This window comes from Mustela lutreola, chromosome 9 (genome assembly GCF_030435805.1).
Source record: "Mustela lutreola isolate mMusLut2 chromosome 9, mMusLut2.pri, whole genome shotgun sequence".
Lineage (NCBI taxonomy): Eukaryota > Metazoa > Chordata > Mammalia > Carnivora > Mustelidae > Mustela > Mustela lutreola.
Window position 1 is genome coordinate 9,832,793 of NC_081298.1, and position 17,438 is coordinate 9,850,230.

Sequence of the window (17,438 nt, forward strand, 5' to 3'; positions counted from 1 at the left end):
AGCAGAAACCTCGTTAGGTGTCTGAGCGTAGCCCACTGAAGATGGGTGCGCAGAATGTGTCGTGTTGGAACAGAAACGGAAAAGAAGCCCCTCGGAGCCCCGCACTTGGCAGAGAGGAGGGAGTGAGGGTGGGTGGCAGAGCTGGGCCGGATCCCGGGTTGGATCTCCCCACTGCTTCAGGCAGTAGCAGCCCACGAGAGCCTCGGGGTCCCGGAAACTAAAAGAACCGTGAAGCCGCAGGTGTCCACTTGTGCAGAGTCTCTTGGAGGAGGAAGTGGGGTGCTCAGCACCCCGATAAAGTGGAAGTGCAGACATCTGTGGGTTCCCTAGGACAGTGACTCTTACGGCGTCTGGCCCCCACAGGGACCCTGCTCACGGTTACAGAGGACCATATGGGGCACCTGTGTCCCTACTTCTGCGCTTAAAGATAATACATCTGAGAACTGACACTTCCCATGGTGTTCCTTTCTCTGTCGCCCTCTGTCACTCCCCAGGTCTGCTCTCTCCTAAAACCTGCCTCTCTCCTTCCCTAAAGACTAAATCTTCCAGAAAGAAAGGGGAAAGGGGTTCTTTTTCTTTTTTAGACCTCTGCCCCCCATGCTCTTGGACTTGGCTCAAAATAACATGGCAGCTCATTTAGCATTAAAATTGCTGGACTCTTGGATGTGTTTCCGGTCACTGCCGTCGCCAGCTGCTGCGAATCTGATGTTTTGAAGCAGTCGATGGGTTCCGGTGGTGTAGGTGAGAGGTCGGGGCCGGGGCTCACACACCTGTGATCAGGGTGCCGGCAGAGCATCCTGTGTTGCTCCCGGACGCCCCAGGGTGACTCTGTGCCCTTGCCTCTCCCAGCTCCTAGATGCCGTCTGCATTGCTTGGTTTATGTTCCTTCCCCCGTCTCAAAACCAACACCCCCTCATCGCCCTGAGCCTCCCTCTGCCCGCAGTTTTCTCGCTGGCCGCAGCTGGGAGCGTTCTGCCGCTTGAGGACTCCTGTGGTTATGACAATCCAGAATGGTCTCCTGGGGCCCCATCCCTTGTCTTTGTCTTCCCCACCAAGCCTGTTTTGCCCTGTAAGGTAACAAGACTCCCACGGCTAGGGATTGGGATGTGGGCCTCTTTGGGGCCATTACTCAAGCCTGCCGCACACCCTGTGAACTTGCCACTCAGGGGCAGAACGGGGGACATGGGGGTTGGCCTCCTGACTATGGCCAGGCACCCCCGAGGGTATGCTGATGCGCGAGCCCCTGTGCTCTGCCAGCAGGCATGGGGGGAGCTGGGAGCTGGGATGTGTTTCCCTGGGGCTTTTTACTTGGATCACTGAGACCCAGGAGGCGATCCCGTGAGAGCAGCAGCTGGTCACCGTTGCTGGCCGGGAGCAGCCCGCCACGCTGGCCTCTGAGTCTGTTTCTGCGCCCGTCAGGTGGAGTCGGTCCTTCTCAGCTCAGCGGGCTGGTGAGGGGCCGGCTGACCCTGGGTGTGGACCCTGCCCCTTGGGTGCACCGTGGGCTTGTCCCGCTTACTTGTGTCTCCTTCCCCGGCAATGGCAGGAAGGGCCAGCGGGATGCAGGCGCCGCTGTCCCGTCCCTCCCCGTCTCCCCTCCCTGTCCCCACCACTGCGTTCCTTTTCCGCTCTTACCTCCTTCTCTTCCTGGACACTCAGCCGGATTCATCTGTGGACGGGGTTTTGTTTTCTTCCCCAGCTTTTAAAATAGGCGCATTAATTGCATCTAAAGGGAAATCTCAGATACAGGTCCCGATCTCTGGCTCTTCCTGGGCTGTGTTCCCTTGGGGCAGTGCCCTTCTTCAGTGTGACGGGAGTCACTGCCCCTATGGATGTGACGCGGGTCCTGTTACTCCCACCCCCACCCCCGCAGTTCTCTTCACTCCCTTGCACGACCAGTCTGGCACCCTGCCTTTGACCAAAGTGAAGCAAGCCTCACTGAGGTTACTAGAAGCTTCCAGGTGGCAATAGAAGCCTTGCCTCCGGGAAGTGCCGTGTGTGGTAGGCGGGCTTGGGCGCCAGGTAAACCAGGACCTACCTGGCCTGGCCACGCCGCCGCCCGTCAGCATCACCTTGTGCAGCTGAATTAGTGACCTTCCTCACCTGTGTAGACCAGTGATCTCCCCATTGGCAGTACCGCCTTCTGGGCTGGGGGCCTGGGGGCTGTGTGGTGAGGTGTTTAGCAGCACCTTGCGGGGCAGGAGCCAGGACATGTGAGGGGCACACACACCCCTTTCTCCAGTTGTGACGACCAGAACTGTCCCCACACGTTGCTCTGGGTCCCCTAGGGGGCAGAGCTGCCTGGTGGAGACCCGCTGTGGACACCTGCCTAGTTGGTGTTGGAGAAGCTTAGAGCAGAGTGTGAATGTGGGGGTCCCCCTCCCCCCACCTGCACTGCTCCCTCTTTCCCAGCTATTGCTGTGGGCTCAGTGCGAATCCTCCAGAAGGGGGCACTCTTGACTCTGTGTGCTCTCCTGGGAGCATGTAACCCTCTCTGGGGCCTGGGAGAGAAGGTGAGCCTTACCGCGTGGAGGGCGGTTGGGTGAGTGGCAGTGCCTGCTGGCCCAGAGTGACCTATGCTGTCCCCACCGGGAGACCCAGCCTTCCCCGGGGACACAGTGACAGCTGGTGCTTTGCCGGTCACGGCACCTCTCCCACCTTGGTGTTCGTTTGCTTGACCTCTGAACCGGGACCCTTGGCGGTGTATCTGACCTTCGACCCTGTGTCCTGTTTAGGTGGCCCTGGTCCAGTGGACTGAAAGTGTGGGCTTAACCCTGGTGGGCCGAGACCAGTCATCCATGCAGCTGAGGACCCCTGGCGACCAGATCCTGAACTTCACCATTTTACAGATCTTCCCTTTCACCTACGAAAGCAAGCGGATGGGCGTCATCGTGAGGGTGAGTTACCCCCATCGGGACTCGGGGCTCGAGGTGATTCCTAAACTCAAGCCTCCTGTTTGGGTCCCGTAGCTAAGCGTTCTTTCTTAACCTTTTCTAACCGTCTTTCTGGCGATGATGTCTGTTGTCTCGACTAACGAGAGAGTAGAATTGCCTGAACAGAAAGAATGTTCTTGGTACGTTGAAGTGGACAAGACCTCAGATAGTGGATCAGCTTCTGGTTAACCTAGTTCTAGAAGGAAAGGTCTCATATATGGGGACTGGGCATTCTTGATACAATGCATTCCTTGCTGTGTACGCTTTTGTTTAAACACCTGTCTGCTGAGGTGAAATTCACGGACATGAACCATTTTAAAGTGTATAATTCAGTGGCATTTAGTAGATTAAGTATTGTACACCCACCACTTGTTTTTTTTTCTTTTCTTTTCTTTTCTTTTCTTTTTAGAGCGTTCACGTGCCCTGGGGCTGGGAGGTATTGGAGTGGAGGGAGAGAGAGAATCTTAAACAGGCTCCTCACCCAGTCCAGTGCGGGGCTCCATCTCACGACACCCCGATCATGACCTGAGCTGAAATCAAGAGTCAGACCCTTAACTAACTGAGTCACCCAGGCGCCCTGCAGCTACCCTTTCTGTCAAGTTTCCAAACATTTTTAATCACCCCAAAAGGAGCCCTCATGCCCTTTAAATGTAGTGACTCCCCATTGGTCCTTCATTCTAGTCCCTGAAATCACCCGTCTGCTTTTTGTCTCAAGAAGTTAACAGATTCTGGATACTTCCTGTAACTGGAATCCTATGATACGTGACCTTTGGTGTCTGACTTCTTTCATTCAGCCTGATGTTGTGCTGGATCCATCCATGTGGAAGCACGAACCAGAGCTCCGTTCCTTTGTGTGACTGAGTCATCCCTTGTCCGTTGGTTGTTGATAGACATTGGGTTATTCCACTTTTGGCTGTTGTGGGTCATGCCGCTGTGAGCTCTCACGTGCAAGGATTTGGATACCTGTTCTCAGTCCTTTTGGGTAGAGACCTTGGAGTGGAATTGCTGGGTCATGCTGAGTCCATCACCCACTTGCTGAATAATTTCATCTTTAGAAACTGCCAAATGGTTTTCTGTAACATGGCACCGTTTTACATTCCCACCAGCTTACGTGGGAAGGTTCCAATTTCCCCACATCCTCACCAACACTTTATTTTCCATTTTTTAAAAAATTATAGCCATTGTTGTGGTTGGGAAGTGATATTTCATTGTGGTTATGATTTGTATTGACTTAATGACTGATGATGTTGTGTATCTTTTTGTGTGCTTATTGGCCAGTTTTATATCTTCCATGGAGAAATGTGTATCTAAGGCCTTTGCACACCTTTTAATTTGGTTGTCTTTCTGTTGTTCAGTTGTAAGAGTTCCTTACATAGTCTGGATATCATCTGGGAGATGCTGGGTAACTATTTTCTTTTACTCTGTAGGTTGTCTTTTCCTTTTCTTGATAAAATTCCTTTGATTCACAGAAGTCACTAATTTTGACAAAGCCCAGTTTATCTGTTTTTTCTTTCGTTGCCCTTAAGTGTCATATCTAAGAATTTATTGTTAAATCCAAGGTCATGAAAATTTACCCCTATATTTTCTTATTTTTTAAAGATTTTGTTTATTTGATGGAGAAATTTACCCCTTTATTTAGAAAGAAAATTTACCCCTTTATTTTCTTTCCTTTAAAAAAAAAAGATTTTATTTATTTATTTGGCAGAGAGAAAGATCACAAGTAGGCAGAGAGCGGGGGGTGGGAAGCAGGCCCCCTGCTGAGCAGAGAGCCCAATACAGGGCTGATGCGGGGCTTGATTCCAGGACCCTGAGATCATGATCTAAGCCAGAGGCAGAGGCTTATGAACCCACTGAGCCACCCAGGCACCCCATACCCCTATATTTTCTTTTAGGAGTTTTGTGGTTTTAGCTCTTTAAGTCATTGATCCATTTGGGGTATTTTGATGAATTTTGTATATGCTGCGTGAAGTGGGGGTTCAACCTCATTCTTTTGCTGGTGTGTACGCAGCTGTCCCAGCACCATTTGTTGGAGAGACTCTTCTTTCTTTATTGAGTAGTTTTGGCCCCCTTGTTGTAATTCAGTATTTTAAATGTTTTCATTTGTTCAATCACAAAAGTTATTGGGAAAAAATTTAGTGATCCTTCAGCATCATCATTTTGTCCCATTTATTTTGAATTTTGTTTTTTTTTAATATTTTGAAATTTTTATTGAAATAACAGCAGCTCCAGAGAACAGTGCAGACATCGTAAGTGTGCAGCTCAAGTGTTTTACACGGTTAGGGCACCCATGCGACAGCATCCAGAGCAAGGGTCAGAATCCCAGCCTTCGCTACCCCAGCAACCCCCTCGTGCTCCTTCCTGGTCACCTACAACCTCTCCCCACAGGGAAAGAACCACTCTTCCAATTTCTACCACTGATCAATCTCTTTTTGAGATTTTCTCCTTACCTAAAAGAAATCAGGCCGTACATTTTCGTGTTTGAGTTCATTTGTTCAAATTTATATTTTAAGATTCATCCCTGTTTTTATAGGTATTGTAGTTTAAATTTTTTTTTTTAAGATTTTTATTTATTTATTTGACAGAGATCACAGGTAGACAGAGGCAGGCAGAGAGAAAGGAGGAAGCAGGCTCCCTGCTGAGCAGAGAGCCTGATGTGGGGCTCGATCCCAGGACCCTGGGATCATGACCTGAGCCAAAGGCAGAGGTTTTAACCCACTGAGCCACACAGGTGCCCCTAAATTTTTTTTTTTAAAGAAATAAAACATTGTGTATTCAGTGGAAGGCCCATCTGCCCTTCCTGGATGTGCTTCCCTTCCATTCCTGCGGAGGTTCGTAATTTTTAAGGAATTTTAAAATACTGTTATCAGACATGGTTGGATATAAATAATGCGTGTTATGGTTTTGCGTATTTTTATTCTTCATATAAGTGGCATTGCATCATCATCTCCCTTCGTGTTCTTAACATTTATTTATTTTTTTAAGGTTTTATTTATTTATTTGACAGACAGAGATCACAAGTAGGCAGAGAGGCAGGCAGAGAGAGAGGAGAAAGCAGGTTCCCCACTGAGCAGAGAGCCTGATGCAGGGCTTGATCCCAGGACTCTGGGATCATGACCTGAGCTGAAGGCAAAGGCTTTAACCCACTGAGCCACCCAGGCACCCCTGTTCTTAACATTTAAAAGAGCTGTATGTTCTTTTCCCTCCGTGATTAATTGTAGCCACGATGGAGTGTTACACTGTATACCTACACCTTTGAGTGTTACACTGTATACCTACACCTCTCTTCCTTCGGCTTGCTGGGGTTTCTTGCTGATACGCCTCTAGATAGTTGCCACTTATTTTGCCATTGGAAACCGCACAGCCACGTGTGTCCTTGTCCATCCTGATCTCCATTGCACATGGTGCTGATGTTTCTCTGGGGAGTGTGTCCAGAGGTCACGTTGGTGGGTTGGCAATATATACATCTTTTTTTTTTTAAAACATTTTATTTATTCATTTGAGAAAGAGAGAGAGCGAGCCTGAGAGGGGAAAAGGTCAGAGGGAGAAGCAGGCTCCCCTTGGAACTGGGAGCCCAATGTGGGACTTGATCCCGGGACTCTGGGATCATGGCCTGAGCCGAAGGCAGTCGCTTAACCAGCTGAGCCTCCCAGGCGCCCGGCAGTATATACATCTTTACCTCTGCCAGAGATCATCAACCTTCTTCCCCGAAGTGCTTGTACTAATCTTGGTCTCACTGTTCCTCCACATCCTCCCCACTGTTTGATGGCATCAGACTTTTAAAATGTTGTTGTCACCGTCTTGTTTTACCATTTGTTATTTTACTCAGAGAACCTCACTCTCCATTCCGGAAAGCCTGGGAACCCTGTGTTCCAGACACCACCGTGTTCAGTAACTCTTAAACCTGGCTGGTCATCAGAATTACCCAGGGACCTTTAAAAATATAGATGACTCTGTCCCATCTGGACCTGTTTTGGTATTGGGATGGTTCCTTGGCATTTGTAAAGGTTTTTCACATCATTTGGCTTGATTGAAGAAAATTCTGCCTAGATCATGGGCAACTTTGGGATATGACTCATCTTTTATTTTGTTTTAAAAAAAACCAAGGCATTGAATTTAAATAAAATTTTAAAAATAAAAGGAATAAAAAAAAAAAATGAGGCTCCCCTCTGCCCCGATCTACCGAAGCATTTTATGCCTTAAAAAATCAAAGGGGGCACCTGGGTGGCTCAGTGGGTTGAAGCCCCTGCCTTCGGCTCTGGTCGTGATCTCAGGGTCCTGGGATTGAGCCCCACGTCAGGGTCTCTGCTCAGTGGGGAGCCCGCTTCCTCCTCTCTCTGCCTGCCTTTCTGCCTATTTGTAATCTCTGTCGGGGTACCTGGGTGGCTCAGTGGGTTAAGCCGCTGTCTTCGGCTCAGGTCATGATCTCAGGGTCCTGGGATCGAGTCCCGCATAGGGCTCTCTGCTCAGTGGGGGGCCTGCTTCCCCTTCCCCCGCCTGCCTCTCTGCCTACTTGTGATCTTTCTCTTAAAAAAAAAATCTCTTTAATTCTTCCCGTAAGCCAACAAGGTAGCACCATTCTGATTGGTGTTTGACAGAGGAGAATACTGAGGTGTGGGGTGGGCAAGCTGTCTCCACAGGTTCGCCTCGCTGGAGAATGTGGAACTGGTACTGGCCCCCGGTCATGTGGCTGCCAAGTCCATGTTCTTTAACCACGAGGACCTGGGAGTTCTGGTGCGGTTCGAGGGGCGTCAAACAGCTCCTAGAGCCCCCACAGTGACATTGGGGTGTAGTGTGTCACGTGTTGCTGCATAGCCGATCACCCCACACTTAGCGGCTTCAAACAACAGAAGATGGTATCTCACAGTTTCTGGGCCAAGAGTCTGGGTGCAGCTTCGCTGGGTCCTGTGGCCCGTGGGGTCTCGCAGCGTTCAGCTGGGGCAGGATCTGCTTCCAGATGAAATCAGTGTTGTTGGCAGGTCTCGGCCCCTTGTGCTTGCTACACTGAGGGCGTCAGGTCTTCACTGTTTTGGCGGGAGGCCACCTCGTTCACTGGCTTCTCTGGAGGGCAGCTCCCGGGTCAGCGGGCTTCGTCAGAGGGGACGAGGGAGCCTGTGAACAAGGAGGGAGGCACAGTCTTTGTTACGTGACCTCAGAACTGGCCGTCCATTGGTTCAGTCCCGCATTGCTAACTAGAAGCAGGTCACCAGGTCTGTGCCCTCTCCCCCCGCTCAGTGGGAACAGGTCTCCCGGGGCATGGATACCATGGGGTGGGGGTCACTGGGAGCCCTTGAAGAAGCCGCCTCCCCTCTCCGTGTAGAAGAAGCAGCTTCATGAGCTGCATTTTGATGACCCAGTGATGCAGTGTGAATGTGCTTGGAAATTGACACATTTCAAGGGGTTTTTATGTCCCCGATGCCAGTAGGTACTTTGAGACTCAACAGGATGCATCTCCTTGGCAACTTTTGGGTGGGAGGGAGCTGTTTGTCCCACGCTGCTGCTTCTTCCCCCACGGGCCTATACCTGGCCTGACCCGTGGCTTCTAAATCATATCTTGAACACACATCTGATGTCAAGAACATCCGTGGCCTGGAAGCAGCCCCATAAATCAGGTGGGTGGGTGTTTCCTGGTGAATCAGAGTCATTATCTCCCGCGGATTTACTTTTGTTCCAGCTTTTATGTTTTCAAGTTCTAGGACCATGGGCTCTGCTGAAGTCATTTGAGGGCTGACTCCTCCCCAGATACCCAGTATCAGCCATTCTAGGATAAGTGAGCAACCTCCTCCACCCTTCCTTTCGCTCCAAAGGGCTCTCCTTCCCAGATCCACGTCCTGGTTTATGAGCGGTGGCCCCATGTGTTCTTACAGCGGGAACACTAGGGGGTGCTTGTTGGGTGGACAAATCCTGATTTTCCAAACCGTACCGCACCCTCCCAAGGTTACAAAAAACAAACCAACCCATCCTTTTAGTTAAGGCGTTCAGAACAAATACATATGTGAAGAAAGAGCTCAAGCTCTAATCATCTTTATTTTCACCACTGAAAGATGAGACCCTCTTCCCTTTCCAGAGAATTTTCTCTCAGTTTTTTTTTTCTATGTGTATAGGAGTATAAACATCCACACAGATTTTTATGAAATTGGGATCAAATGTCACATAAGGCTTTCTAAATTCTCCCTGCATTGAACAGAGTATATATGGTGAACATTTTCTGGTATCAGTGAAAGGTGATTTTTATGATTTTAATGTGTGCGTGGTGCTTGGTGGAACAAAAAATGGTTCATTGAATATTCCTTTCCTTGGAAACTTAACGTTTCTCATTTCTCACTACTAAAAGTCAGTCCATAAGCATCCGTCTTTAATGAAATGCATATTATTGCTAAGTTTTCTTGTTTGCTGACCTGTCTCCCTCTCTGTCTGTGGTTCTAACGGTGGAAACCAGCCTCCAGGGCGTGTGGGCAGGTTCTGTACTCTGTAGAGATCTCTCCCATTCCTCCATTGAAGGGGTTCTTGTCCTGGGGCCATTTTGCCTCCAGGGGACATGCAAAAAAAAAATGGTTGGGAGATTCTTTGGGTTGTCACGATGCAGGGTGGTGCCACTGATGTCACCTCGTGGGTGGAGGCCAGGACAGCCTTCCGACAAAGAATGGTCCCCTCTGCATGGTTGTTGTGTGGGGCCCACAGCTCCCATCTGATGCACCCAGATAGCCTCCTGTCATTTAAAGACACCTGCCCATGTTACCTGCCAGGAGGAAGCGTCAGCTCAGCTGTACGTCTCGGTTTCATGCCTGTGGACCGTTAGGAACGTGCTCTTGGTGGGTTCATCCCCCCCCCCCCCCACCAAAAATACATATGAGCTCATGGCCCGTACTTGGCAGGTACTTCCTGCACTCACAAAGCAAAGTCTTGTCTTGGCGTGAATCTCCGTCTTTGGGGCCAGTGTGCTCATCTCTCTGAAGGAAGGCTGTGTCGCCTGCTTTGTTTTTGTTGTGTACAGATGTTCCACTGCCCACCCTCCCGCCCGCCCCGCCATCCCACGTGCAGTGATGGAGGCCGATCATTGCTGTAGATCATACCCCTGTCATTGTTTGCATAAAAGAGGCCTTTGAACAGGGGCCAGAATCAGACCACAGTGGAAAAAGATGAGGCCCCAAAACAATGCCGTGCGACCAGCAGCTCCCTGTGAATTTACGGCGTAGTCTTGCCATCGTATGAGAGCGAAGTAACCTTGTGATGAACCGGGTGGGAGGAAATGAATATAACGGGAGGAGACGGTGGATGCGTGTTTGTGTTGGCCGAGCTGGCCGAGCTCTCCCAGCACCCTTGGCAGGAGAGGAAGCTGGGGGCGGCGGGGGCGGGGGGCAGCTATTTCCTATCCCTGTGTTGTTAAGCACCATTTGGGTGAAGGGAGAAGGGAGAAGAGCCCTGGGGTGCTTTCACACCGTTCTTTTTGGCCCGAGTCACAGGCACACACAGGTGCGATCCGTGGAACGTGCACCATGCAGAGTTTCCACTTTGGAGAGGCAGGTGCTTTCCGGAGTAAGGGTGTAGTTCTCAAAGACTGTTGGTGACCACAGGGCATTCGAAAGCTGTCTTGAAGGAGGAAACTTACACTGAGAATTTGGCTTTGGGTGTTTATTTCATGTGTAGTAAAGAGTTCACAGGCATGCATTCTGGGCTTCCCGGGGTGGTGGCATTTAGGCAGGAGGCAGGAAGGGCCGTGCTCCGCTCCCTTGCCTGTCTCCCCTGCTTTCAGGCTCCCTGCGATGGGGGTTGCCAAGGAAGGATTGTCAAGGAATAAGAACTGGGGATTTTACTGCCGTTCTCGAAAGCCAGGATTTCTCAGCCTCGGTGCTCTTGATGCTTGGGTCTGATGATTCCTGGCTGGGGCTGCCCTGTGCCCTGTGAGATGCTTCTCAGCATCCCTGACCTCTACCCACTGGATGCTGGTAGCATCCGCAACCTTGAGTTGTGACAACCAAAAAGATCACCAGATATTGGTAAATGCAAAATCCCCTCCACTGAGAACCACTGGGCTAATAAGCCTTGGTCTCCACACACAGCGCGCTCGAGGGGTGTGTCATGTTACAGTCCCCGAGCAGGACTGATGACGTTGAGCCGATACTGTGTCCGGCCCTTGGCTGTGCACTCTGTGTAAGTGACATCATTTAAGCCACAGCAGCCTGTGTGGTAAGAGTCGTTAGTATTCCTATTTTACAGATGAGAAAACTGGGTTTAGAGAAAAGAAGAAGCATGTCCAAGTGCACACAGCTGAAAGCTGGTGTTGGGTCTAAGCATTCGACGCCGGGGCCATGGTGTTACCTACTCCCCAGAAAATCTGATCAGTGTGATTGAAAACCTGGGTAATCTGGTCCCTAGCTAGGTCCTTGGGTAGACATAAGGGTCTGGAAGTACCAGGGTTGGCAGTTCTCAGGGAAGGCAGTTTGCTCCCCAGGGGATGTTTATTTATGTCTGGAGACATTGGATTGTCCCCATGGGGGTGCTGCTGGCATCTGGTGGGGACAGCCCGGGGACGCCTCAAAAGGTCCTGCAGTGCACAGGTCAGCCTCCACAGCAGAGAATTCACCAGCCCATATGTGAATGATGCCAAGGTGAACCCCACTCTGGGTAACGACCTCACTTCCCCACGTTTCCAGGTAGACCACAATTTGATGATCCTGGCAGTCCCGTCTGTAAATTAAGATGCGCTTCCAGCGTGGGAGTCCGTTCCTGTTGGGATAGTACTAACTAAAAACAAAGTCCTTAAATCCTTTTGATCTTGCTTTCATCATTTAATGTGTTTCCAAATGCTTTGAGTTTTCTTCTGTTTTCTTGTGGCCTTTGCCCCAAAGTGAGCCCCCCCCCCCCTTTTCTGGCTTTTTATCTTTAGCCAAGTGAGAAAACACTGGCGTCCGCTGAGTACACTTTGTACGCCATCTGTCCTGGGAAGTGGGCATAGGCGCAGAAAGTGGGTGTTTCTCTTGGGTATTCATTCCCTCGGGCCCCCTCTCTAGGATGAATCCACTGGAGAGATCACGTTTTACATGAAGGGAGCGGATGTCGTCATGGCTGGCATCGTGCAGTACAATGACTGGCTGGAGGAGGAGGTAAGCGGGCTGCGCGGCGTGAGAACCAGGCTGCGGAGGCATGTCTGCAGGCTGCCCCTCGCATGGCAAAGCGAGATGGGGCTCCGCTTGTCACCTGTGCCTACGTAACAGGTGGCCCCCGAACTTAGCGTCAAACAACACGCTTCTATTTCTCATGGTTTCTGTGGGCTGGGATCTGGGCATAGCTTCGTTGGCTCCTCTGCTCAGGGTCTCCAGAGGGTTTGCTTGGGGCCAGCTCTCATCTGAAGGCTCATGTGGGGCAAAACTCTCTTCCGCACTCACCCGGCTGCCCTGTGCGGGAAGTCAGCTCCTCTCTGGCTTTTGGGTGGAGGCCGGTCCCAGGAGGGCGGGGAGCACTGGGGGCCACGTCTCAGGCGGCCTCTTCTGGTTCGTGATCTGGAGAATTGGCCACAGCCAGGAGGGAGGAAACCCTCCAGTTTTATCAGGCTGGTCTTGTTTTATCTCTCTGCCCCAGGTAGGAAAAGGCACATTTTCCATTCAGTAATATTCTGTGTTCAGTTAGAGGGTGGCAAACTCAAATGCCAATGGGGGCCAGGCAGGTGAGTCAAGAGAAACAGGCTGGGGTGTGTTTTCCTAGCAGGGTCGCACTTGTATGTTAAGCAAATTAGAATATTCTTCCCTTGACAACTGTTTTCTGGGAAGACCTAGAAGCTGCTGCTTTTCATCCATTGCTGGTTGTGGTTATTTGGGCAGGTGTGGGCGGTTTCGTCTGAGGTTCAAATCCAGACTTACCTGTGAAGTCTTAACAGCATTGACTTAAATTTTGAAATGTACACTGGGTCAATCAAAGACGACCTCTGTTTGGCCTATGGACTGCCATGTTGAGGCCTCCTTTGAGAAGGTTTGCTTTAGGGGAAAGCCGTAGTCTGATTTGCCACTTTCCCCAGCCCCTGTGTCCACTGTAGCATCCGGCCTTCCTCCATGAGAGTCTGGGGCTCGGAGGTGGAGCCCCGAGTGCACCTCTCCACTGACTGTGGTCTGCTTTGCAGTGTGGAAACATGGCGCGAGAAGGTCTGCGGGTGCTGGTGGTGGCGAAAAAGTCTCTGGCAGAGGAACAGTATCAAGACTTTGAAGTAAGTGGTCCTGGGACCTTTTTGTTATTCTTTGCAACCCTACCCTTCTCTCCCCCTCGCTCATTCTCCTGTAGCCCTACTGAGGTCCTTTCTGAGCTCCCCAGGCTCACTTCTGCCACAGGGCCTTTGCACTTGCTCTTTCCTCTGCCTGGATCTCTCTTACCACACAGAGCTCCATGGCCTGCTCCCTTGCTTCCTTTGGATCTCCGCTCAAACGCCACTGCCTCTGAGAAGTCTTCCCGGACTCGCCATCTAAGGCAGCCCCACCTCACTGCTCACCATCCATCTCCTGCCTCACTTTCTTCACTGTGGAAGTCCCCACCTAGGATGACCTTGTTTCTGTGTTTCCATCTAACATTCTTCTCTGGAGAATAAAATTTTTTTCAGAGCAGAGACCGTCAGTTTGGTTCACTCTTACGTCCCAGCACTTGTTAGTTGTGGACACATGGGATATCCTCTGGAAAATTTTAAATGATTCACCTCCTTGGAGCCCTCATTTCTTTACATTGTGAAGAGTTGAACTAGATCATTGACTTTGATGGTCAAGGGTTCCAGCATGAATATGTGTGGTTTATTGTCCTCTTGTCCCATAAATTGTGTGTTTCTTGAGGGCAGGCTCCTGGCCTGGCACAAAGCCTAGCATGTGCATGGGCGTATGACCGACCGGGAGAGAGGTCTGGCTCGGGACAGGGACAGGCTTCAGGGGTTCCTTGTCCTGGCCCACCCAAAGGAGCTATGCCTGAGTCTGTCTCTTCCTTGTGCTTGAGTTCTCTGCAGAGTTTTATTTAGCAAGAATTCTAGCCCTGATAATTGTCCTTCCAAGTTTAAAAGCATGTGTTTGAAACAACTCATTTGGGGGATTTTTGATTTTCTTTCACGTCTTCGCTAACCCTATAAAGTGGCTAAACGGAAGGGTTGGGTCCATGGTCTTTGGAGATGAGACTTCATCTTCAGAAAACCAGGTGATCAGGGGCTTTTGGTCACAAAGTGTGTGCTGTGTGCGGGAGAACGTGCTCTCTTTTTGAGATCTTGAGTCGTACCGATCCTTGCAACGGCCCGGGGATGGTGGGACTGTTACTGCTGCTTCCCGGGTGAGAATGGTCGAGAATCAGATACACTGAGCAACTTGCTCGACGTTGCACAGCAGGCAAGTATAAAGGAAAGGGTGGTACTCAGGCCTGTGTGAGATCTGGGCCGATGAACTTGGAGGGACGCTGGACGTCTCCGTTCATCCCCCGCTGGCTGTTCCCCTCCCCACCCTAAGCAGTGGCGGCGTCTCCCACTGTGTCGCAGGCCCGCTACGTCCAGGCCAAGCTGAGCGTGCACGACCGCTCACTCAAAGTGGCCACCGTGATCGAGAGCCTGGAGATGGAGATGGAGCTGCTCTGCCTGACGGGGGTGGAGGACCAGCTGCAGGCGGACGTGAGGCCCACCCTGGAGACGCTGAGGAACGCCGGCATCAAGGTAGGCAGACCCGGCCTGGGGCGCAGCTGCTAAGGTGCGCGATGGTCCCCGCAGGGGAGCGTAGAAATGAGAGAGGAGGGCGGAGAAGAGGTGGGAACCGAGGAACCCGAGGGCGCGGACAGTGACCACGGCCCTGGCTGGGATGGGCCACTGTGTTCCTCCTGCCCCTCGGGTCCTGTTTCTGGAGGACATCTCTCCCCGCCCCCCCACTGGGCTCCACGAAGGCGGGACCGCCTGCCGCGCCTCCTCCCTCCGGCCGGCTCGGGGTGTCCGGCAAATTCTTGTTGAGCCACGGGCCGGCCATCTGCCCGTTGTTCTGGGTGAATGAGTGGCAGCCCCGCGGACTGACCGCCTGTTCCAGCAAACTGCTGTCTTCACACGGTTTGGGGCCAAAAAGAAAAAAAAGAAAAGAAACCCCGGCGTTTAATCCAGAGAGGCCAGCAGAGGGCGACAGAGGCCTAGTTCGTTGCAGGGAAATGGTCAGCAAGGTCCCCCTTGTGGAAAAACAGTCCGAAGTCAGAAGGGCTCGCTTCTGTTGCGCCACGGTGCTCAGATCTGTCACTGGCAACTGCCGTGGACCTCGTCTCTCTAAGTTTGGGCCTTTCCAGTTCCTGCTTCTGGCTCCATCCCGAGCTTCTCCTCAAAGCTGTTCTCCCCAAAAGTCTGGGTTCTTGTTTTTGTTTTTTTAAAGGCTTTATTTGACAGAGAGAGACACAGCAAGAGAGGGAACACAAGCAAGGGGAGTGGGAGAGGGAGAAGCAGGCAGGGAGCCCGATGTGGGACTTGATCCCAGGACCCTGGAATCATGACCTGAGCTGAAGGCAGAAGCTTAGCGACAGAGCCACCCAGGTGCTGCCAAAAAGCTGTTCTAATCCCAGAGTGTGGACTGGACTTCTCTTTCTGGTTTCCCTGGTCAGACGGGAGGGGGAAGGGAGTGTGGTGGGGAGGGGCGGGGAGGGGCGGGTTTGGACGCAGGCCTCGCGTAAGGTCCTTCACAGGCCAGAAGCTGAGGGAGCTTGGAATTCCCACTTCGGCCCCTTTCTAGATGCAGCAGCCAAGGCCAAGCAAGGTGCGAGGCGGGCTGCTGGGCCTGGGGCTCAGGTCTGGGCACGTATCTGCAGTGCCCCCGGTTGTCCTGACGTGGGGCGTCCGTACTGTCGTGCACCCGTGACTGCCCATGGTTTTCTAGAACTTGAGCCTCCCAGTTCCTTCCCTGGTGTTTCAGCAAACCCTGAACACTGGCACCAAACTGGGATCACTAAAAAGAATACATTTTTTAACCGGCCAGGTGAGGCGTTGAGAGAAGAGGCTGACACCCACCAGGGTCAAGCCCAGAGCCCCGGCCCTCCCCCACCCCCACCCCCACCAAAGGGCCCAGTGCCCGTGTCCTGGCTGTCGCACGGCCTGGGTTTGAATCCGGTTTCTCCGCTGACTACTTCGGCAGTCCTTGGCAAGTGGCTGGGCTTCTCGGGGCTCTGTTTTGTCCCTCAGCACGTCACCGTGAGGGTCCCAGGCACCAAACGTGGATGGCCCCTGATGGGCACCTGGCCCGGCAAACGCTCTGGAAACCATTGCTGTTTGCTTGCCCGCACCTCCCCCACTGCCAGCGTGTCCTGTGCTCAGTGACTCCGCGCCCTTCCCTGCTGGGGGCAGCGAGAGCAGAGGGGTGATGGGTAGACCAGCAGAGCAGGAAGCACATTCCGTTTGCACTGGGAACACGGGGATTCGGGGACTGTTCGGAACGGGAGCTGGCTGTGTGGCTTTGGGGCAAGTCACCTACCCTCTCTGAGCCCACGGCAGCGAGATGCAGAATGATCTGTTGGGAGGGGCGGAGGAACCAGTGTTTCCTGTAGGGCGTGGAAGTGACACTCACGCATCCTGCTGTGCCCTTCTTTGAAATTACTTATTGTTTTAAGAAAAATTTCCAGAAGGGGGATGAGGAGGTCAGAAGCTGAGCCTCATGATGTCCGTGGAAGTGTGTGGCCAAATGGTTTTCTAGAAGTGTTGCACCAGCTTTCACTGCCCCCAGCAGTGGTCACTTGGGGTCCTGAAGCCTTTGGAATGGGGTATTCCTGCAGTGTGTTGGGGACACCATGAGCCTTGAGATAAGTTAGAATAAATGAGGGGCACCTGGCGGGCTCCGTCGTTAAGCGTCTGCCTTCAGCTCAAGTCATGATCCCAGCGTCCTGGGATGGAGCCCCACATTGGACTCCTTGCTCAGCGGAGAGCCTGCTTCTCCTTCTCCTAATCCCCCTGTTTGTGCTCCCTCCTCGCTGTCTTTCTCTCTGTCAAATAAATAAATAAAATCTTTTTTTTTTAAAGTTGGAATAAATGGAGTTTAGCTCGATGCTCTTGGGAACTGAGCAAACATAGGCTGCAGGCTGGCCTTGGACAGTGGCCCAGAAGAGCCCCTCTCTGCTGTGGTTCCAGGTTTGGATGCTGACGGGGGACAAGCTGGAGACGGCTACGTGCACAGCGAAGAACGCACACCTGGTGACCAGAAACCAGGACATCCACGTTTTTCGGCTGGTAAAGTGTCGTCTGTACTGGGGCCTCGTGGGGACGATGCTGCAGTTCGCGGGGTGACCTCAGAACCCTACAGAGGGGAGAGAGGAGTGTAGTAACCGTCTTGGGTGGGGGAACTTTACGTCGTTGGGCTGGGGGGAATTACTGAGTGGCCCCGGCAAGGCTGCAGGGTTCCTTCTGGCGGTGGTTCAGATGTACCTAGTTCCAGCCCTGTGTTCCTACCCTGGTGGGGGTCACGGTCCCTTCAAGAAGCTGGTGCAGGACACCATCCGGGCGAAGGGTGCAGACAGGCCCACGCGTGGGAAGTTGTACCTGCAAGT

At 52.1% G+C, this 17,438-nt stretch overlaps 1 protein-coding gene across 7 annotated transcripts in view; it reads left to right on the plus strand.

The window, feature by feature from the left end:
• ATP9A (ATPase phospholipid transporting 9A (putative)) overlaps positions 1–17,438 on the plus strand; it is a 129,117-nt gene that overhangs the window by 97,329 nt on the left and 14,350 nt on the right. For all 7 annotated transcript variants that reach the window (XM_059132735.1, XM_059132734.1, XM_059132740.1 and 4 more), the window contains 5 exons: positions 2,736–2,897; positions 11,942–12,034; positions 13,045–13,128; positions 14,422–14,592; positions 17,023–17,121. In XM_059132735.1, the coding sequence (XP_058988718.1) occupies positions 2,736–2,897; positions 11,942–12,034; positions 13,045–13,128; positions 14,422–14,592; positions 17,023–17,121 (609 nt within the window). The remainder of the gene's footprint in view (positions 1–2,735; positions 2,898–11,941; positions 12,035–13,044; positions 13,129–14,421; positions 14,593–17,022; positions 17,122–17,438) is intronic.